The following is a 23632-nucleotide window of genomic DNA, read 5'->3' as shown; positions in this document are numbered from 1 at the left end:
GCAGAAATCGTCGTAAACGCCACGTAAAAGGATTTAAATATAAAACCCGTTAATTCCACGTAAGTACAAATCGTCGTAAATATCTCATAGTGGAAAAACTAGAAAAAAAAAGGAAAATGAGAGAAATACCAGATTAACATGTGGCAAGACTTCCAACAATTATAATACGTAAGTCTCGCCCACATTAATTCTAATATCTTCTCCTTTCCTATTTTTTTCAAATATTTATAATTTGAATAGGATTTTGCTGAGGAATGTGATTTGAGATAAGTGTGATTTGGGAGTTTGTGTGTGGTTTGAGAATGAGAGTTGTGGGTATATTTATAGGAAAACAAGCCTCGTTAATTCCTCGTAAGCTAAATCGTCGTTAATACCTCGTATAAAAAAACACGGGCCTTTGTGATTCATCGCAATTTCCTCGTAAAAAAAAACACGGGCCTTTGTAACTGCTCGCGATTTCGTCGTAAACTTACGAGGAATTTGCGACGATATGTAATCTTATATATACACCCGAGCGCTCACTCTTTCTTTCCTCTCTACTTCCTCTCTACTTCCTCTCCATTTCGTAGCAATGTAAGCCTCTCTGATTCCTCTCTAATTTGGTTAGTTTAGGATAGATTAGGTGGTTAGTATAGGGAATTTAGATAGGTTTGCGGATTTTATGTTATTTAGTGTTGATTAGGTGGATAATGTTGGGAAATATATTGTTGATGTTAATTTTAAAAATTTAATTTTTTTCCCAGGTTCGAAAAGGAAGACTTACTGCCCATTACAGAGAGATCTTCGGTGAGCCGGGTAGTCGTTTAGACCCGGCCTCTTCTTCCGCTCCCGGTTCTTCGGGTCAGGAGACTGTCCCCGAGACTCAGTACACTCAGAGAGTCTCTGGGTCTACTTCTTCTAGTGCACCATCGGCTCCTCATGTGCCTTCCTCGATGGCTCATCCGACGATGCCTCCTCCTGTGCCTCCTCCGATGGCACCTCCGATGGCCGCCGATATTCATCCTGATTTGATGGTGCCTCCGAGTGCTCCTTACTCGCAGTACACTGTAGAGGACATTCTCAGTCTGCCAGGCAGAGAAGGTTTACCAGTCATCGACCCAGACCGACCGGACGAAACTTTGTGGTATGTTGCATTAATTTTTTTTTAATTCGTTTAAATTTCTTTTATAACATTAAAAAATAATTTATATTTTAAATTTGTATTTTCCAGGTGGGGGGTTGACGGATGTCTTGCATCGGACGTAACCGACACGATCAAGGGTTACTTCTCCATGCCACATCCAAACTGGAGTAAGACGCCTCACTACGTCAGAAAGACGTGGTTCAAAATTTACGCTGTAAGTTTCTATTAATTAATTATATATACTTTAATTTTTTCATGATTTATATATATACTTTCTAAAAAACTAATTGTTAATTTATTTTTTCCAACAGCAAAAATATAATTGGGCCTTGGGGATCACTGAGAGGGTGAGGAAGAAGTTTAACGCGAAGGCGAAAGCTCGCTTGTTGGACACGGTCTCCAACTGGAAGGGTGACTGGATCGTGAAGGGGTATGAGCGTGGCAAACCCGCTGAGCTCACCACGGATGTGTGGGATGGCCTCATCCGTTATTGGCGCCTTCCTGATTCCATTAGAATCGCCCAGGCTTGCTCTAACTCCCGTAACACGGTCGATGAGCACGGAAACGGGCCGATGCTTCACACTACGGGCCAAAAACCCCACGCCGGTGTCCGTTTGGAAATGGTAATTAAATATTTTATTAAATAATTTTTTTAATACATATATTTTATTCTAACTTTCTTAAATGTTTTTTAGGCCAAAGAGACGGGACATCTCCTGTCTCTTATGGAACTTTACGAGAGGACCCACAAGAATAAGGCGGGCGTATTTGTAGATGGCAAGTCCGAGCAAATCTACAACGACGTAGTTGCTCGGGTTGAAGACCGCCAGACTCAGCTGACCCAGCAGTCTACCGACGGATTACCCGTCACCTTATCCACATTGAAGTGGATAAGATTTACGAGGAGGTAAATTTTCAAAAAAATTAATTTTTTATTATTCATTTAATATAACTTTAAATTTTTACTTACAATATTTATTTTTTGTTTTTAAGGTTGTCCCTAAAAAAAAGGGACGGACGTTGGGGATTGGTTTCGTCAACGATGTTCCGAGAGCGACATCGTCTTATGGTCAGCGACGGGATGATGAAGTCACTGAGCTGCGTAGAGAGTCCGCTCAGCTGCGTAACGAGTTGACCGCGACAAAATCTCGTATGTGTGGAGTCGAGGGCTTCTTGGACGTTATTGCGGCCACAAATCCGGAATGGGAGTCCATGTTGAGGAACATGCGACAACAACATCCCATTCAAGGCGAGTCATCCGACGTACATAACGAGGCGGATGTTACGAGGAGGAGTGATGAATTCTACCAGGCGATGAACGACCCTTAGTTTTTTTTTTCGGTTGTTGTATTATATAAATTCAAAACTTATTTATATATAAAATATTTTCATATTGATTTATTTTTATTTTAAATTTTAATTTATTATTAAATTAAATAATTTAATTATTTTTTAATTATATTTTTAAATTCTGTAAAATAATAAAAACGAAGTAAATTCGTAGCTAATGTACGACCTCTTTATGTGGAAACCTTACGAGGAAATGACGAGAAATAGTAAACGAGTATTTTACGAGGAAACATTTACGAGAAAATAACGAGAAAAGATAAACGAGTATTGTACGAGAAAATCCTTTCGTGGTTGTTACGTGTATTTTGCGAGGAAACACTTTCAAGGTATTTAGGTGTAGATTACGAGGAACTCGTTTCGAGGTATTTACGAGGAAATATAGCGACGTCCTTACGTGGAATATTGACGTGGTCTTTACGACGAAAATCTCTACTTCGTCTTTACGACGAAATATATTCCTCGCTAAGTTACGACGAATTAGCGAGGAAATATGTGTTACGACAGATGAATAACGAGCAAACGCGCTTCCTCGCTAATTCGTCGTAAAGCCTCTTTTACGACGAACTAACGAGGAAAACCGCTCTCGTTAAGATTATGTTTTCTTGTAGTGCTTGTAAAGTGGTACAAAACATATCTGAATCCGAAGTGTTATTAACCGAACCCGAACGGGTAACCCGAAAAACCAAAAAATCCAAAAAGATATCCGAAGAAACCGTTCCGAATGTCCAAACTAATATACAATATAATTATATGAAACATGAATATATACTTCAAATATTCAATTTCATATTTATTTTGATATGATATCTAACAATAAGTATTTGAAATTTAAATAACTACTTTAAATACTTAATTATATATACATAAGTATATATTTCTTATGTTTTGCTTTTAAATTTTAGATTTTATTTCTAGTATATCCGAACCGATCCGATATAACCCGAATACGAATGATATATGGTTACTTTATTGGTTCTATGATGTGATACAAAACCGACCCGAACCCGATGTGTTATATCCGAACCCGACCCGTACTTGTAAATTTACTAGAATAGGACCTAGGAGGTGTTATAAAAAAAACCGAAATCCGAAAAACCCGATCCGAACGCAAACGAATACCCGAACGTCCATGCCTAAATTCGTCCAAGATATGAAAGGTCTTCTTTTCTCTCGTGTTTTATTTTCTTTTTCTTCCGTAGACGTTTTTATATAACATAAAGTTGAAATCTCATGAATCTTTTGTACAATCTTACTTAGGTTTTGAGTCGGGAGTGTATAATTAGTGAATGGTACACATGTGTATCTCATCCACTAAATTTTCCCAATTCAACAAATTTGTGTTACTTCATAACAAATATGATAATACACAAGCAGTTCAAATTTGCTTATGTCTTTTATAAAAAAAAGTGGGTGAACTACTATTATTTGTCTATACACATGTTTGATGAAGGGTTTCATCCACTTTTTATTTATTAATTTGTCTTTAATTTTTTAGCATTAAAGTGAATCTTTTAATTTTTTTTCTTATTAATTAACTAACATATGTAAATACCATTTACATTTATTTAAGATGTAAATTTTGTTTCACTTAAATAAAATATTTTTATTTGTATTTTACATTACACCCTCTGTTTCATTATAAGTGTCGTTTTAGGTTTCGGCACACGAATTAAAAAAACAATTAATTTTGTACATTTCCTATAAAAAACACTATTACATATACACCTAACCATATTTCAACCAATAGAAAAATAAATTTTGCATAAAATTAATAAAATTTTCCATTGAAAATCGAAAAGGACACTTATTTTGTAACGAATTTTTTTTTCTAAAACGACACTTAATATGAAACGGAGGGAGTATATGTTATATATATATATATATATATATATTCTTATTTGATATTATACTTTATTTTTAAAATGTGTTATTTTATTTTCTGGGATTTTTTTGAATATCTAAAAATTATTCATGTTTAATTAATTTTAAAGCTCAAGACAATTTTACTACTTTATAAAAACACATTTCTAAATCATTCAAAATAAGATACATATAATTTAACGCTTAAAACAATTATATGTGTATTAAAATTATTTTTTTCTGTTATATTTTGAATAAAAAATTTAGATTTATCGCATTTTATAAATTAATTTTGTAAAATAACTACTCTAGTTTAATATATATCCACAACATCAACGTCTTGATATCGGAAAAACTAGTTTTAAATTTATAAATGTTTTACTTTATATCATAATTTTTAATGGTTATCTGGAAAAATTTTATAATTAAAAAGGATAATATTAATATCCAGCACAAAGTGTTACAACAAAAAATAATATGGATCATGCAAATTAGATTGAAATTATATGAATTTTATTTTATTTTTCAAAAGGATATGAATCCTTTTATTATATTGTGAATCTTAAATTTAATATCAGAAGGAACCAACCAAACTTATATTCGATGTTGTTGTTAGGCATACTAAAATAATACAAATGAACAAAAGCACATGGGAACGAGTCTAGTGATAGCATTTATCATGCCTGACAAACATTTCACCAAATGGTTGTAACTTGTAAAGTGCCAAAGAAGGAGAGGTTATTTGAAACCTTAATCTTTGAATATTTATTTTTAATAAAATAATGTTTATCTATTACAAATAACTAAATATTTGTTTATATCATCATCAAAAGAAGTCTCTGTGGATAACATACAGAAGCAACTTGTATCAATGTCCGTAGGAAACAAAGAACTTTCAAAGGATGAAGAGATGGGGGGGGGGGGGGGGACAGAGATCCCATGGAGTGCGGTGAATAGGAATATGACAAAAAGTCTCTTTGCTCCAAACCGCGTCCTATTTAATTTTTCTCCGACTTTTGCTTCAAAGTTCTAACTCTTTTTTTTTTTTTTTTTGAACAAATAGTTCTAACTCTTTCTTTCTTTTCTAATATGTAATATACACATTTGAATCCGAGTGACACAAATCACTTAACTCTATGTGCTTGTTAGTCTTGGATTCTAATTCAATGATTAGAGCTTATAATCTAAAACCATTTGTAATGTTACTATTGTATTAGACTCACTTTTTGATTTCAGTTGCGTGTGTGTGAAAGTTATAAAAACAAAACAATGTTTTAATGCTGTCTTGGTTTTGGAAAGGGGAGGCGACAACAGATTCCGCTGAAGAAAATATACGATGAATTTCTGTGAGATTTCTTCTTCATAATACACAAAAAGGCAAACAAACTTGATATAATATACCATAATATGTAAATATTTCCAAATTTCGAAATGATAATTTGGAAAATTTGTCAACATAGATTAGATTCGCTTCTACCAAGAACATAAGAATGCATAGATAACACCAAAAGATACTGCATGTGTGTATGCAAGCTGAGGAACAACATCTCTAAAACCTCCAAAGTCCATGTTGAATAAATTTCATCCATTATTATAAAATAAGAAAAAATAATATATATGACTATATATGTTTCTATATGTTTAAGAATTACATTTGTTATATACGATATTAAATTTATGTGACCTTTTGTTGTGGATTCAATGGACCCTCCATATTTGCATGTGCCTGAGTGTGGAATGGGACGAGAGAATGGCGGTCTTTGACATGGACGTCGCCTAATTATTTTAATTTCATCAATGAACTTTAACTATTTATATAATTAAAATATTTTTTGTTATCGAGATACATACTTAGGCCAGGGTACTTAAGAATTTTTTTTTTTTTTCAAAAAAAAAAAATTAAAAAATAAACCAATCGCGGGCCGCCACGTGTCGGTGTAACCCGCAAACAGTGCAAAAACTATACCGATCCTTATTTGGTGATTTTGGAGATTGGTTTTTAAAATTTTTGTGGGATCCACGCGTCAGTGGAATCCACATTTTATCAAAAACCTCTTTACAAAACTTGGGATGTTTATGCTCTTAGTTAAAACTTGAGAAATCACCTGAATAACTTTATGTCCATATAAACAACGAAAGATGGTTATTAATTTTCTTTCTTGCAAATAAAATAAATACTAATTACATTTTGTCGTTCTAACTTAAAAATAATTTATGTTTATTTTTTAACACAAAATAATTTATATTTATAAGTCATGTTATTCAATCCAGTACATGTACAAGTTTATACTCATCCAAAAAACTGTGATATGAAAGTTTCATACATTTTTAACAAGTTGTTAAATACTAAGTCACTAACAATATAATTCCTAAATTGTTACCGTCGTTATAAAGTTTGTTAGAATTCATACACCACTAGATGATAATCCACGCGCATACGCAAAGAGAACTTTTTATACTAATGTTTGTTTATTAAATAGTTTTAACATTTTGTAACACTACAATTTTTATCAATTGTAAAATGACGAATACAAATGTTAGTCTCTTAAATGTATCATCGTTGTTGAAAATTTAACGTATTACATCTTTTTTTTTTTTTTAAGAATTCATATACACAAAAGAAAATTAAGTTTTGCGGCCGACACAAATTATAAAAACTAGATAGGCAACATCGATTGTAAAATGACTAAAAGAGATTAGGTTTTCTGCTCTCTATTTGTTTACTATTGAATCTCCATAAGTGATTTCATTTTCTACTTGGGATGGCAATCATGGATCTGGACCGCGGGCCTGGCCCATAAAGGACTGTCGCGGAACGGTATTGGGACAAGGTTTTCTAGGCCCATAAATTTGCGAAACACGCGGGACGGGTCTTTGCGGAACTGGGCCTTTTGCGGGATAGGCCGAAACGGGTCATGCGAGATTATATGGACCCACATTTTTTTTCTTCATTTCTTATTTTGCCTGAAAAAAACGAGAAAGAGAATGAGAAGAAAGCGATTCTTATGAATTTTCCCCCATAAAACATAAGGAGTTTCGGCGATGATGATTCGAGCTCCAATGATGATGATTCGAGCTCCGACGATGACGACTCCAGCTCCAGCCATGACGATTCGAGCTCTGGTGGTGTTTTGATTTGGTTTTCTCTTTTTATGACACACATGTATGAATTGCTTTATTACAATGTGATATTTCTTGTTTAAATTGATTGACTTTGTTTTCAGTACTGTGAAGTGGTGTTTTTCTTAAATTAAATTTGGTTACAATGGTGTTGTTTAGAAGAAAAGTTGGTTGTATATCACGTCCCTTGTATAATTTGGCAAAGTGATTCACGATTTTTTTTGCAATCCAAATAATTAAAAAGAGAGATGGTTTGATGAAGACATACAACACTTGAGCCAAATTATTACAAAGACAACAACTCAATCAAATTCAAACTTAACAAAAGCTTATGTTGATAACAAGAAAATGCTTTTAACTCAAGAACGCAAGCACAAACGGAGCTTTGTGGCATTGATTTTGATAAGGCTTTAGTGAAGCTTAATGAGCTCTTTTCAACTCTCTTACACAACTCTTATACTTGAACATTCATGAAATAATCTGTAGCAAGCGGTTTGATAAAGAGGCGTCCCGCGGGACGGCCTATATATTATGCGGTACGGTTTTGAGCCGACATTTTGAAGACCGCAGCCCGCGTGGGACATGCCCGCTGTGACCCGCTCGACGACTAAACCGCCGCGGTACGGGACATAACGGGATGGACAAACCTGTTTATCTCTATTTTCTACCTCTATAATGTTGTGCTTGCGTTCTCGTTTATGTTTCACTGATATGAGTTTTGTTTTTTTTTTAACATCTTTTGTGAATTCAGTGAACTACATAAGTGTCAATTTAACAAAATTGACATATGTAAAAATTAGTTACACTCCAGATACATACTCAAGAATCAAAATTTTGAAGAAAATCACTGGCAAACTCTATTTATAAGTTAATGTTCAAATCTAATATATCAAACTGTTATAGAATATAAGTACATACTCAAAATATTAATGTAAGTCTAGTATATATTTACCAGTTCGGTTTAAATTCTTTCCTTATATAAAATAAGTTGATCCATAATATATGTTTATATGGACCAACTTATTTTTTTAAGGATTGTAAGAATTATTCTAGTGATGACACTGGCTACGAAACACGTTATAATGCTTTATGATTAATATATAGGGGATTGCTAAACTCTAACCCATTCATTTTTTTTTGTTATGCAACCCGTTCATTTTTTTTTGTTACCGGAGGCTAAATCACATAAGAAAAATAAGAGATAAGAGTATATTTGTGAGATCAAATAAAATTTGAGATCTGTTTAAAAATAGATGTATTGTTACCAAAGTCTTGGTGGTTTAATAGTAACACAAGAGAATATATATTTTTGTGTTCCAGGTAACTTTGATAGAAAGAGTAATTTTTGAATAAAAAATATTTAAAAACTGATTTCTGATCTAGAAGAATTATGAGTATAAGATCGGGAACTTTGACAAAAATAAATAGATGTATTGATGGAGAAATTAAACTATTAAAACTTTAGCAAAAAAAAAAAAAAACTATTAAAGAAGTGTTTTAAAATCAGTTCCTGAAAATACATACATTGAAAAGTCCTTTATGTGCGTGGCTATTTACAGTTGAATAATTGTAAATACAAATATGCTTATTGTATATATACTGATTTGGGGTAAAATATGGTTTACAGCTGAATGCAGAAAAGGACATGAAAACCCATTTTCATCACCCATGTTTATATATACGTAGTGGCTCCCACGCCACGCGTTTACTATCTAGACCCCACTTTATTTATTCATAATACTCCTCTGAATTTCCCATAACTTTGTACGTAGTCCCAAACAACTGATTCGTGTATGTTCTCGACTCTCTTTTCTCTCCAATGTCGACGAAACTAAATTAAGATGTGTGATATGATCCACCAAACATATGATGACCCTCTATTCTACAAAAACAAAAAATTCAGACAACACAACCTAGAAGGATAACCACACTACTCACACGTGCCAAAACAGTGGCAAAGAGACAAAATGAGCAATTCAAACAGTCTTTGGAGCTACCCACTCCCACATGATTTTGATTTATTATCTGATCGACCTATAGTTATCTAGGGCAGTAGAATATAAGAACATATCAAAGGGGGCAATATGAAAATCTTATAACAACTATATTTTCAGAAAATCAAGGGTGGCAGCTGCCCCTCCCAAAACGTATCTACATCATCCACTGCCTAATAATAATTAAATTTAAGATAATGAATGCAAAACATTGATTAAAGACGTATATTGGCCATCTCCTAATTGGAAAAGTCGATCATGTAACTTACTGATACGTTGCCTCTAGAGAGAGTTTTTTTCTTTTCCTTTTTCTTACGGACATGATTAATTATTAGGGTTTAAATTGATTAATTATTAATAAAAGCTAATGACCTTCTAGTGATTTTTTCTTGTAGTCATAATTGCTGTCTAAGATTCTTCCATCAAGTTGTTACTGGATTGACCCCAATAATGTTGGCACTTGTTATTTCGATGGATCCATTCTAACAGCACACTTTTTGACTAACATATTCTTCTAGTATCACTTATTCTAGTTACTAATGACTCGAAAAGGATATAATGTCTGAATTGGAAAATAATTTTTAAAATACTTGCGACCGAATATAAATTACAAGATTTATTTATTTCAATTGATAAACCAATTATGTTTTACGAAACTTATAGAACAGAAGAGAAATATCAACCAGAGCGTGGTGGACTAGTGGTCTCGAGGTAGTTACAACATCGATACGGACCCGAGTTCGAATATCCCCTGTGGCCACGGAATGCTTTACGCCCTCCCCAAGTTTAAAGTTATCGCGGCGTTGATGCCGGATCCTTGGGTAATGGGTATTAGTGCCGGCTGGTTCCGGGCCAGGGGGATTAGACGGTTGGCAATCAGAAACCAGGTGCGGATTACGGGCTTTCGGGCAATCGGAAACCACTTGCGGATTACGGATCGCCGATTGAACCTCCTGTTAAAAAAAAAAAAAAAAAAAAAAGAGAAATATCGACCAAAAATACATCTCCTATATATAAGAATCCACAGACGAATATAAATTACAAGATTTATTTATTTCAATTGATAAACCAATTATGTTTTACGAAACTTATAGAACAGAAGAGAAATATCGACCAAAAATACATCTCCTATATATAAGAATCCACAGACGAACTGGTTATATTATAGAGTGTGTCATTTCCTACAAAACTATCATATAATAATAACAATAAAATCGATACATCCTATATAATGCATAACATTAATTGTTATCATTATCTTTTTTACTCTTCGACTATCATCTGGTAAACTACACTCAGAAATCATGGGTATGATCAGAAAACATTAATAATGTTTGTTTCAATAATGACCTAAAATAAACAAAAATATATAAAATACATAATAGTCGAAGATGATTTTAGTGTTTGATTGAGTCATTATCGAAAACATGGGTGAAGAATGGTGATGAAAGAGTCCCGCTATAGTAATCAAACTTTATTTTTTGCTTCCATTTATTATTGCTATTATTAATTAGCTGAGAAAAAATCTAGAAAATATTGGCAGTATCTATGATGTACAGACATGTTGTGATGACCAAACCCATGTGAAAATGTGATGTGGGTTTGAAGTTTTACCGCAGCCAAAATTTCTTGCATCCAGCTTGTTCACAATTGGGAAATAAAAGAAATGGATACTTATTAGTTATCACATAACATACATATTGTCATAAAATACATATTGTTAGGAGATCTCTGGCGATTACAATATCACTTAAGAGAGCATGATTATTTGAGAGTTCTTAGGGTAATGTTTTTAGCGGAATATAAAAACTCGTCTCTTTACTTTTAACTAAAAAAATTAAGAACCGGTTCTTAAATAAGAACCCGTCTCTTTACTTTTAACTAAAAAAGCTAAAAACCGGCTCTTAAATAAGATATTTAAGAGCCGGTTCTTAGCTTTTTTAGTTAAAATTTAAGAGATGAATATTTAAGAGCAGGTTCTTAGCTTTTTAGTTAAAATTTAAGAGATGGATTCTTATATTCCGGTAAAAACTTCACCCTAAGAGCATGATTATCGGTAAAAACGTTTTGGGGTTCTTAAATTTATTTTTGTTTTCTGATTTAATTTTTTTTTAAAAAAATGAACCGATCGCGGACCGCCACATGTCTGTGGGGCCCGTAAACAGTACAACAAACCCCTATGAAACGTTTCTTATTTGGCGACATTGAAACACAGTTTTTGCAAAAAGGTGGTGGGGTCCACGCGTAAGAACTCTTCTCCCACCACCGATAATCATGCTCTAAAAATCTCCCAATAATCATGCTCTTAGATATGCTATATGTAGGAGTGTATGACAGTTAAGAATTTTATAGCTATTAATATATTTTTCTAAGCTAAAGTAGTATTCACTCATTTTTTTTTTTTTTTTATAACCGAGTGTCCTGGCCCCACCGTGGTGGTCCAGACTAGAGACCGAACCCTTAGCGGCGCGGACGCACACCCGAGGGTGGGTCATGGCCAGGCAGCGGTCTTCGGTCTCTGGCGCCAGAGCAAGTCCGCATGTAAATTCCCTAGTGGCCAGTGCGATCGAACCCGGGGGCCGTACAGTAGTATTCACTCATAACCTAGGATTTATGTTTGACCAAAAAAAACCTAGGATTTATATGTCACACTATAGAAGTAAGAACTAAAGATATAACTGAAATCCGTTTTATAAGAAAACTATTGAATATGTATATATATATATATATATATATATTAAAAGTTTTGATAAATTTCGTTTTGCATAGGTCTTATTCTCTTTCAAATGAAAGTACAATGATATATACTTTCCAAAAACATGGTTTAAAACTATTTATTTCCCTACACACAGTTTAGCTAGCATATACAGTTTATAAGTTTTTAATATTCACTAACTCTACAATATGTGAGAGTAATAGATAATCCATTGCCCATGTCGCGGCAATTACAAATACAACAAATGAGTTTCAATTAAGAATACAAATAGTCTCTTTCTCTCACTCCGCTGATGTCTCTCATCAACAAAAATCAATGAGATTTTCTGGATCGTATTGGTAATGGTGTGGGTCCCGTTTAGGACCAAATTGATTGCCAGTTAATTTAGCAAATAAATTAATTACACAACAAAAGCATCTCTCAAACTCTCCTTTTGTGTCTCATGAAGCCAACAGTACTTAAAGCCACCCTTCACTCTTCCAACAACACCTTTCATCACTTTCCTCTTTTACATTTTCCCACAAACACTTTGATTGATAAACACACTAGAACATACCCACCCCTAATATTCTGATGGCACGACCACAACAACGGTTCCGAGGCGTGAGACAGAGACACTGGGGCTCTTGGGTCTCCGAGATTCGCCACCCTCTCTTGTAAGTCTTTCTCAAATTTACCAAACTACCCTTGCTTTCTTTCTTTCTTGAAAGTTAATCAAGAAGTTCTTGACCTAGTTGGCTAATTCGTTTTTTTTTCTTTTATTGCCTCAGGAAAACGAGAATCTGGCTCGGGACTTTTGAGACGGCGGAGGATGCGGCAAGGGCCTACGACGAGGCGGCGAGGCTAATGTGTGGCCCGAGAGCTCGTACTAATTTTCCTTACAACCCAAACGCCGTTCCTTCTTCCTCTTCCAAGCTCCTCTCCGCCACTCTCACCGCTAAACTCCACAAATGCTACATGGCTTCTCTTCAGCTGACCAAACAGACGCAAACTCAGTCTCAGGCGCAGCTCAGAACCCGAGACTTCGCTTTTTGGTCGTCATTTCCTTAACGGACACTGACAGGTCATGAATATGACTTCAGGCCAAGGAAGTATGTATATGTTTACAAATTACAATATTTGAGTAGGGAAATACAATTTAGTATATCAGTTAAATACAAATCAGTTGGGAGATTAACCAGTCTAAAAATTATCCCAAATGGGTGAGTGTAATAATGTTGTTAACTTCACGCCCCAACCAGCTAAGCATCGGTTGCTGAAAACGTACACAAAGAGACACCTCCTGAAACATGGCTCGTGGCTTTGTCGATTTCTATATAATTATATTACCTATACCACCCTCCACTTTCAAATTTGTTTAGACAATGTCACAATCATCCCCGAGTGACCCTTTGAAACCGCTGAACCGGTTTATTCCATGAGAGTGATATTTTTGAAAAGTAATACATCACAAACAAATCATACAATTTTTATAATAAATCATACAAATTTTGCTAAGCTGTTGATTCCAATGTAAAGAGATATGTACTACATATATCATCAATTAATCAGATTTTTGAATATTAAATTTTTTGAAATAATCTAAAGTTTATATAAGATTATTTTTATATATTTAGTATATTTTATATTCATATATATATATATATTATATAGATATAGTGTTAATCGTTGGTTAGACCGTCTAAGCCACTTTCGTGACCAATGTAAAACATGTAATGGTTGATAGAGTTCATGTGATTTTGAAACAGCCATCGAGTTTTACTTATTTATACGACTAATCAACATTACGTGCACTTAATATCACTCTTCTTAGCTCTAAAATAGTCCTCGTTGGCGTCGCTGACGTGAAAGCATCTATTTAATAGTACCGGGGTCAAAACGTAAAAATGTAAAATTATAGGGGCTAAAACATATGTGCCGCAAACTAAGGGTGACAGAAACAGAAAAGAGAATGTAGCTTTTAAGAAAGGAAGGAAACAGAACAGAAGCTTCTCTCTCAGATTGACCACAAAAGAAGCAGAATAATCCACAAGAGAACTAGATTCTTTCTTTCTTTCTTTAGCTCTTTACGAATCTTAAAGATTGTCCGCTTAAAAGAGGAAAGATGTTGTGTAGAATGGTGGTGGTGGCCGGCCGGAAGAAGAGAAAGCCGGTCGGTTTCCGGTTTATCTAGAATGTATACGATCTCACACCCATCAATGGCTACGCTTACTGGTTAGGACTTGGAGTCTACCACTCTGGTGTTGAAGGTATCTCCTCTCTCTCTCTCAAATTTATTGATGGGGTTTGTTTCAAGTCACAACTTTATGGAATTTGGGATTGAAGTAAGAAACTTTGAGTTTAATGTTGTTTGTTTGTGTAATTGAAGTTGACCGGTGTCATTAGATTCCAAATTTGGAAACTTTTTTTGACCTATGTTCTGTTTTTTATGACTTGGATAAACTCATTAGATATGTTCTGTCTGGAAAAATGTAGTTCATGGGGTTGAGTACGGTTTCGGAGCTCACGAGCATTCCACAACAGGGATCTTCGAGGTGAACCGAAGCAGTGTCCAGGGTTCACATTCAGGAAGTCTATTTTGATCGGAAGAGAACAGATTTGATCCTGAGAAAGTCCGCGCCTTTATGGAGAAGCTCTCTGAAGAGTACAGCGGAAAACAACTTACCATCTCATTACAAAGAACTGTAATCACTTTTGCAACGACGTTTGTGTTCAGCTGACAAGGAGATCCATCCCTAGTTGGGTTAAACCGTCTTGCTCGCTTTGGTTAGAAGCTTAACAAAAAAAAAAAGACAGAACATGGTTTACTCTGTTTTGAGACTCTGTTTAGTAAAAAAAGGTCATGACTTTTTATTTTGTGTATTTGGTTTAGGTTTGTTCTGCAACTGTGTTTTGCCTGCGGAGCTGAAACGAGACGAAGGTGAGGCAGTTAGATCGAAAGAGGAGAAGGTTCCGGAAGCAGAAGAGAAGAAGCTTGGGAGCAGGTCGAGTAGATTTCCACCTGGTCCCTCGCTATCTTCGTCGGGGTCTTTGAACAGGAGCAGAAGAGGAGGAGGGGAAAGGAGAAGAACAATGTCTTCCTCCATCACCACCTGTGAGTGCTTAGGTTTAGATTCGCCTAGTAAAATCTCTTACTTTTCTTTTTTTTTTTGTTTCGTAATTTGATTCGGTTGTATTTTGAATGTGTTTCAAGAAGTTGTGTGTGTGAACAAGCATTTTATTGATGGTAATGGTTATAAGATCATTACATTACTTACAATTATGAAGTGAAGAAGAGAAGTTAAGTCCACTTTGTAAGGACTGGGGATACACTGAAATCCAACCTTTCTTAGGACGGATAAGTCCATGTGATTCTTCAAGGATCAACTTCTTTTACCTCCATTGCTTCCCAATGCTTCCATTTCCAGACGCTTGGATTCATATGAACAGCCCAAATATTGACATGGATACATATAGGTCTGCGGGTTTGAACCGAACTGAAATTTGTGTTTAGTTCAGTTTTCAGTTCGGTAATCGGTTAGTTTGGATTTAAAAAAAAAAAAACTGTTAACCAAATTTCGAACTGAACTGATTGAATTCACCAAAATTTGCAACCAAATCAACCGAACTTAACCAATTTTTACCAAAAATATAATAGAAACCAAAAAAATTTGGTTAGTTTCAAATAAAAAAAAAATTAAAACTGAACTAAACTGAATACTTAACCAAAATTTTAATTCAATTTGATGAGATTTTGGTCGAACCGAATTCCCCGGACCCGCGGGCCTAGATCCATGTTTTCTTGGAATGTCATAGCCTACGGATTTTTACATCTTTTGAAGCTCTCTTGAAACTAAAAATGGCAGAAGCTGTGTTATCCTAATCATTTTAACCACCATTTTGAGATACTCTAGTCGTGTTATATCGTCTTCTGTGATATGGATCCATGTTTCTTGAGATATCGTTGGGTAGTTTTTCGTTACGTATCATAAGAATTCCTTTGGTGTGGTGATGACTGAGTTGATACTCTCGAAGTCCAGTCTCTCTCTTTTCTATCTTGAAGAGCAAGTCAACGTATCATCCTTTATACACTCATCTTCTATCTGATGCTTTTATAGCTTGATTGAAAAAGAATTATAGCCTTATAAACATCTCATATTTGCTATGCAACCCCATGATCCTTTAGATGATTTTGACAATAACCGGAAAGTAATCCGCTGCAGCAAAAACACCCCAACACCTGAAATGTTTTGTACAATGACTTGGTCATAAGTGTTTCAAGTTTGCCTCATTTAAGTTATCCCAAATCTAGTCTGACATATCACACTTTCAACACAGTTTCAGCAACTTCTGGTTTAAGTTAATTGGGTTCTCCAATGAATGAAGCAGATTCCTTGATGAACTCGACATAGTTGGCGACTTCTTCTCTTACATGTCGAAACAGTTGTACCCTTTACGCTGTGTAGAGTGTCAGAATAAATAAAGAGGCAATCCAAATCCCACATCGGATATTAGACAAAATAAAGTTTAATATATATAGCTGGTCCAATTCCACTTAGTATGAGGCCTTTTGGGAGTAACGACCCAAAAACGAATCCGTGAGGACTTAGGTCCAAAGCGGACAATATCATACTAAGCGAGGGATTGGACATCTGGTGACGGACATTTGCTTTAGTTGAGCATCTGGCCTCCAGCACAAACATCCGGTCTGGCTCTAGTAGAGCATCTGGTCTTCAGCACGGACATCGATCTGACTCTAGTGGAGCATCTGGCCCAGGAGTGCATCTGGTCCGTCACAACATAGAGCTCAACAACTGTCATCTTTGTTACCCAAGAAACTGTCATCTTTCGTATTTTCTCTCTAGTATTTGTTGCAAGGAAAAAAAGACGAGACGATATCGTTTAAATTGTATGTAATCTTGCAGGATAAGTCAAGTTAGGTGTCTGGTATTGATGCCACAGCAGTAGATACACTTCCAAATTTCAGGGACATTAGAGAGCCGTGTTTTTAGGATACCACAAACTCATTAAACTCCCAATCAAAGAAGTAGAGTAAGAAATAAGTTAAAAAAAGGAGTTTACATAAATTTAATTACTTTCTATATTTTCCTCAAATCAACCATCAAATAAGTCTAGTTTAGATTGATGCACACTTACATATAGTATCGTGGTATATTTCCCAAAATAAATACGTCATGACAAACATTCGAGTTAAAAGATTGTAGGCAGAAGAACATGTCATGTTTCCATTTAAAATATGAACCGTATAATGGAGTATATTTGGGCTCATCAAAATGATTGATAAGAAAGAAGGTAACGCACATGTGGTATTTAACACACACATGCATCTTATACAAATGTCAAATTATGGAAATGGTTCACGTATGTGCTTTAGCATATTTATTTATTTAAATAAACAGTTCCGGGATGGGCATTATATAATATTATATATGATATTATATATACAATATTTCTGAAAATATATAAATATCCTATTATCCTATATGTGTAATCAAATCGAGATGGGAACAAATTTTCTAGTGTACATTCTTCTGATTGTATTTTGGAGACTCTCACTTCTGTTTCATACTTCTTGTTTATATATACTTTGATAACAAGAGATAGCCAAATCAAAAAAAATATTTTAAGGTATCTATCGTAATGAAAAATAGACTAACCGGAAATGCGCACAAATAAAAAAAGGAATTGGATGTTAGCAAAAACATGAAAAGAGTTTCACCATATATAAGGCCATGCTTTGGCGTTTCTGGAACCAACAATTCACATGAGAATCTACATTGCTCAACACCATCATTCTCTTTTCATTATTGCCTTTGACCACTTTCCTCCTTTTTTCTGTATACATATATATTTATAAATTTGTGAGATGTATACATGAACGCATTATCATGTGTATATCTTGTACTGGTGTCACACTTTTTTGTATACATTGACACAAAATCTCCAATGAAACACTATTATTTTATTTATATTTTACACTAAAATAGAATAAGTCTATTATAAAGCTAGAATTGTTCCAATGGTTCACTCTATAATAGAGTTACATTATAATAGAGTAAAATATAGAGGAATGTTGTTTTGTTACTATATATTTGCAGTAAAAAAACAGCATTCTTCTAAATTTCACTATATTATAGAGTAACTCTATTATATAGTAAATTATTGGAGTAAATTTAACTCTATAACAGGATTAGTGTAAAGAGGGAAAAATAGTGTTAGATGCCCTTGAGTAAAATTAGTTACTTACCAATAAAAGTTAAACTTACTGTCAATCATTACTTGATTAAAAAGACCGTCGAGATGAAAATAGGTCATTGGTATGTCTTGTCTCTTGTAGATGTCCCTTATATAAATCATATTTCAGATTCTGAATTATGATTAGGTGCCTAGTGCCTACTAAAATTCTGTGTTCCCGATTAAACCATAATTTTGATTTTCCATAAGTTTGTTCGTTTGGATGTCATATAAAACACTTTCTCACCTTTATTCGTCATGGCTGATTTCTAACTCAAATAAATCCGCCATACATTCTAATCATACGTAGCAGTTTTAAAGATTTTTTCTACATGTAAGTAATAATTTTAAGCGGAGTTTCAAATCAAAGCAAAGTCTAACTTGAAATAAAAGATGATATAACAGCTATGAAAGATTTACTACATTCATCGAAATATTGCTGGCCTTTATAGTTAGAATAATTGACTTAAAGTGATTTTGTGTGGTAATAAAGCCGCCAAATATGCGGTCAACAACTGTAAATGATTTCATGTAATTTAAAATACTAACAAAATGTGTGTGGCAGAAATAGATGCAATCTTAGAGACCTAATTAGTTGACCTTAATGATGTAATCTTTAGCAATTTACAAATTTACAGAGATTTGTTTTCAATAACAGACTTTAGTTGAACGTCTTTTATCGGTCTGAGATTGTTTATCATCTATAACTCATACACCCATAATATTATACTAATCCAGATTATATGATAAAACTGCAGTATCAATGTTGTAAACCACTATACCACATTGCCTAGTCGTAAATCCTTACTATGAATTTCCTTACATTTTTTCAAACATTATTGAGATTGGGAGATGTCTTCTCGCACTATTCTTACATGCGCATATGAAGATTACCATATCTTTATACCTAATCTAGGAAGTCGTTAACTGAACTACATACCATACTATTAATGTTCAATTGATTTCAGTTGTAAATCCATAAATAGTACTCCCTCCGTTCCTAAAAGATGTATGTTCTGGAAAAAAAATTTGTTTCAAAAAAGATACATTTTTTACTTTTTCAATGTATGAGTTTATGAAAACTTGTAAGTTTCAAAAAAATTAATGGTGTTTATTGAATTTCTATTGGCTAAAAGTTATGAAAAATTGTTATTCACAAAAAACAATGCATATTGAATGAGTTTTCTTAATATATGTGAAAAGTCTAGAATATGCATCTTTTAAAAACAGAGGGAGTAATATGGTAGAAGAACCACAAAGATAAGCTTGTTTGATTTCGTTTACTAATAAAGCTTGATCATGGCAATGATCTATCTTTGAATGCCCAGGTTAGCGTTTGATATAAAGGTGAATTGTCTGTTTTGTCCAAAGATTGTTTTCAGTACGTATGTTTAGCAGAATCATATGTAATTAACTAAACGTGTCCAAACTCAACAATCTCTCGCTCTTGTTCCTATCAAATGTCAGTAAGATTAATGCACACCACGTTTAACTAACGATGTTTAGAATAAGTTCAATAACAAAAATAATACGTAAATGTGCAATACTTTTGATTAAATTTGAGTGAACAATATAACATTTTCATGCACTAACAGGGCCCAGGGGATAAACATATAACTAAATATTATATACAGGAATGGACAAGATACGTTTTCATATGAATCTGAATCTATATATACCTCTACCTATTTATCCTCTATTTGGTGAGTTCAGTGAAAATTTTATTGGGGCAATAGAAAAGGACCTTCCTAAAAGGAAAAAAAGGGTCACAGAAGTTCAAAGAAGTAATGATGATGAATTCACAAGCATGCCCATTATTTTAAATCTCACCTTTGCTGCTTCAAAATGCTTTAAGAAAACAAAATAATTAGAATAAAACTGCACTTTTATAATTCCCCTTCTTTATTTATTTACTTTTTTGAAAAAGTATGGGGAAAACAAAATCAATTTACAAACAGGTACGTAGAATAATCATTATAAGTTCCATTCGATAAAGACCTCGATCCAAAAAATATTATCACGTTGAGATTCTAATCTATTTCTATTGTTTGACAAAGTTTGTCCCATATAACTGGTTGTGGATCTCAACAAATATTATAGTGGCTGACTACTATATTGTCACGTAGTCAATATTGCTACCAAAGAAATCGAAAATCGTATGCACGCCTAGTCGCCTACAGAACTCTTAAGTTAAATTGTATATCTTACTAGATTCTTAATATAACTTAAATTTCCTTGTTCAAGCCGAGTGGCTACAACAATGAAGTAATTGTTGTTCAAAATAAAAATGTTCTGTTTTATCTTTTTTGTAATGGATTAGGCATATCAATGAAGTAGTTTAAAAACTTAGAATTTCCTTTGGTTCCCCTTGTTGCAGTTATGTGAGATTATATGTTATAATTACATATATTATTTTACAGTTTTTCTATCCATTGTCACCTTGTAAATAGAGGCTTTTATCGCATAGTCAAAGATCATGTTTTATATATAAAGATCTTCCATCGGTTTCCTCAGATATAATTAAAAACATACATTTTTGTAAGGTTAATTTTATCACCAAATTATAAGCTTTGTTTTTACGTCCGCAGCATCCAAAATATGGCAAGAAAACTCTCATGAGTGATATCTAGAGTGGTCCATCTATTCTATATATTACTAAGGATTCCTTCCAACATCCGATGTGAGACACTTTGTGTCTAATACGCTCCCTCGAGATGATGGGTTTTTGAGCGTCAATCTCGGAATGCTCGGACCATGATCGATGGGCTAACTTTGGACCAGATTGACGTGGATCGGGTTAGATTGTGTGGATCGGGCTCTGATACCATGTTAAGGTAGATAGACTTCCAACCTAAAAACAATTGGTGATAAGTGGAGTGGTCCATTTATCTTATATATTACGAAGGATTCCTTCCAACATCTGATCGGATGTGGGACGCTTTGTGTCTAATACTGCGTACGTAGTACTTGATGATTACTGATGCAGTTGTTATTAACTTATTGTAAAGAAGAAATTAGTAGCGTGGTTACTAGTTGTTTCAGGGCGGGGCGTGATTGGTTTATTTGCAAGTATCCGTAAAACGTTGTTTACACAGTGATTGCCGTTGTACACATTTTAAATCAGCAAGGAACAATCTTCTTTGTGTAAAAAACATATTAACACAAACATTAACTCAAAAAATTAAAATTAATTAATGATTTCATGATTGATAACATTTTTGAATTATGCTCTTATTCAAACTTAATCAACTCTAATTTATGTCATCAATCAAAGCCAATATTATTTCAAAACGTTGATAAAACAATAAAACCCTATATTACAGATCAGTGAAGTTAGAAAAACATTTATTTTAAAAGTTAGAATTTGATTGTCCTGTTATGCTATAGGTAGGTACACTTTCTACTTAGCAGTTAGCAGCAATCCCAAATTGAAAAGAGAAACAAAGAGATGGTGAAATAAAATTTTAAAAGGAAAGAAATTAAGGTCCACCGTTGAAAAATGAGAACATGCATGGAACACAAAAACCAAAAAGCTAACTACAAAATTTCCAGACCCTAACAAAATCTCATCTCTCTATCTTCTTTTGATATCTTCCTTCCCAATGTTGTATCTTTTCACTACATAAAATCCCCACTTATTCACACACGAACACAAACACATGAGTACTGGTTTGCATGGAGAATGATGCAAATTAAGATATTAGATAACGTTTTTTTCATATAATAAAAATAATATACATTACATAGCATATGATCGATTGCTCTTAGAATGAGTGTTTCAAAGAGGCCAATTCAGATCAAATGTCTAGAAATTAGCCTTTTTCTCTTCTACTACTCCACGACGCCGTCATGTTGAAGGAAAAATAAGATTAAACTTCAAATAAAAAAAGAATTACTGCTAAAATGACAGGACCGTTTCTCACATCGACTGAGTAGGTAAAACAGAGCAAAACTCAATGGAACCATAATGACGCAGCTCCTCTATCATTTGCTCAATGTGATCTTCCTCTAATGGCCTGAAGTTCTGTTGCAGATTCGCGTTTCCATCTTCCCATTTGATCTCCTTCATCGTCTCCGTTACTCCTCCCCTGTTATAATTAATACCGTTGGCCGTCATATTCATGACGCTGTCAGTGTCCGGTAAGGAAAGCGACCGAAGTCTCGGGTTCTGAGCTTGCGCCTGAGACTGAGTTTGCGTCTGTTTGGTCAGCTGAAGAGAAGCCATGTAGCATTTGTGGAGTTTAGCGGTGAGAGTGGCGGAGAGGAGCTTGGAAGAGGAAGAAGGAACGGCGTTTGGGTTGTAAGGAAAATTAGTACGAGCTCTCGGGCCACACATTAGCCTCGCCGCCTCGTCGTAGGCCCTTGCCGCATCCTCCGCCGTCTCAAAAGTCCCGAGCCAGATTCTCGTTTTCCTGAGGCAATAAAAGAAAAAAAAACGAATTAGCCAACTAGGTCAAGAACTTCTTGATTAACTTTCAAGAAAGAAAGAAAGCAAGGGTAGTTTGGTAAATTTGAGAAAGACTTACAAGAGAGGGTGGCGAATCTCGGAGACCCAAGAGCCCCAGTGTCTCTGTCTCACGCCTCGGAACCGTTGTTGTGGTCGTGCCATCAGAATATTAGGGGTCGGGTATGTTCTAGTGTGTTTATCAATCAAAGTGTTTGTGGGAAAATGTAAAAGAGGAAAGTGATGAAAGGTGTTGTTGGAAGAGTGAAGGGTGGCTTTAAGTACTGTTGGCTTCATGAGACACAAAAGGAGAGTTTGAGAGATGCTTTTGTTGTGTAATTAATTATTTGCTAAATTAACTGGCAATCAATTTGGTCCTAAACGGGACCCACACCATTACCAATACGATCCAGAAAATCTCATTGATTTTTGTTGATGAGAGACATCAGCGGAGTGAGAGAAAGAGACTATTTGTATTCTTAATTGAAACTCATTTGTTGTATTTGTAATTGCCGCGACATGGGCAATGGATTATCTATTACTCTCACATATTGTAGAGTTAGTGAATATTAAAAACTTATAAACTGTATATGCTAGCTAAACTGTGTGTAGGGAAATAAATAGTTTTAAACCATGTTTTGGAAAGTATATATCATTGTACTTTCATTTGAAAGAGAATAAGACCTATGCAAAACGAAATTTATCAAAACTTTTAATATATATATATATATATATATATATACATATTCAATAGTTTTCTTATAAAACGGATTTCAGTTATATCTTTAGTT

General features: G+C 34.2%; 1 protein-coding gene and 2 pseudogenes across 1 annotated transcript; 2 read left to right on the top strand and 1 right to left on the bottom strand.

Annotated features, from left to right (window-relative positions):
* The first annotated feature begins 12458 nt into the window (after positions 1–12458).
* On the top strand, positions 12459–13286 carry LOC125599697 (annotated as a pseudogene).
* A 981-nt stretch (positions 13287–14267) lies between these two features.
* Positions 14268–15292, top strand: LOC125599696 (annotated as a pseudogene).
* Positions 15293–22255: 6963 nt separating this feature from the next.
* LOC106409228 (ethylene-responsive transcription factor ERF003-like) lies at positions 22256–23164 on the bottom strand. The gene is made up of 2 exons (XM_048772850.1): positions 22924–23164; positions 22256–22809 (listed from the first exon to the last, which is right to left on the bottom strand). Exons 1-2 carry the CDS (start codon positions 23136–23138, stop codon positions 22317–22319), a joined length of 708 nt encoding a protein of 235 aa, XP_048628807.1. The 5' UTR covers positions 23139–23164; the 3' UTR covers positions 22256–22316.
* Positions 23165–23632: the final 468 nt, after the last annotated feature.

This window comes from Brassica napus, unplaced genomic scaffold (genome assembly GCF_020379485.1).
Source record: "Brassica napus cultivar Da-Ae unplaced genomic scaffold, Da-Ae ScsIHWf_1961;HRSCAF=2609, whole genome shotgun sequence".
In the NCBI taxonomy this organism is placed as follows: domain Eukaryota; kingdom Viridiplantae; phylum Streptophyta; class Magnoliopsida; order Brassicales; family Brassicaceae; genus Brassica; species Brassica napus.
This window is presented reverse-complemented; position numbering and strand designations above follow the sequence as displayed.

Bases quoted from the DNA above. Each gene is read 5' to 3' on its own strand.
- LOC106409228 (XM_048772850.1), bottom strand. From the start codon at position 23,138: ATGAAGCCAACAGTACTTAAAGCCACCCTTCACTCTTCCAACAACACC. The intron at 22,810-22,923 runs GTAAGTCTTTCT...TTATTGCCTCAG, and splicing joins GAGATTCGCCACCCTCTCTT to GAAAACGAGAATCTGGCTCG.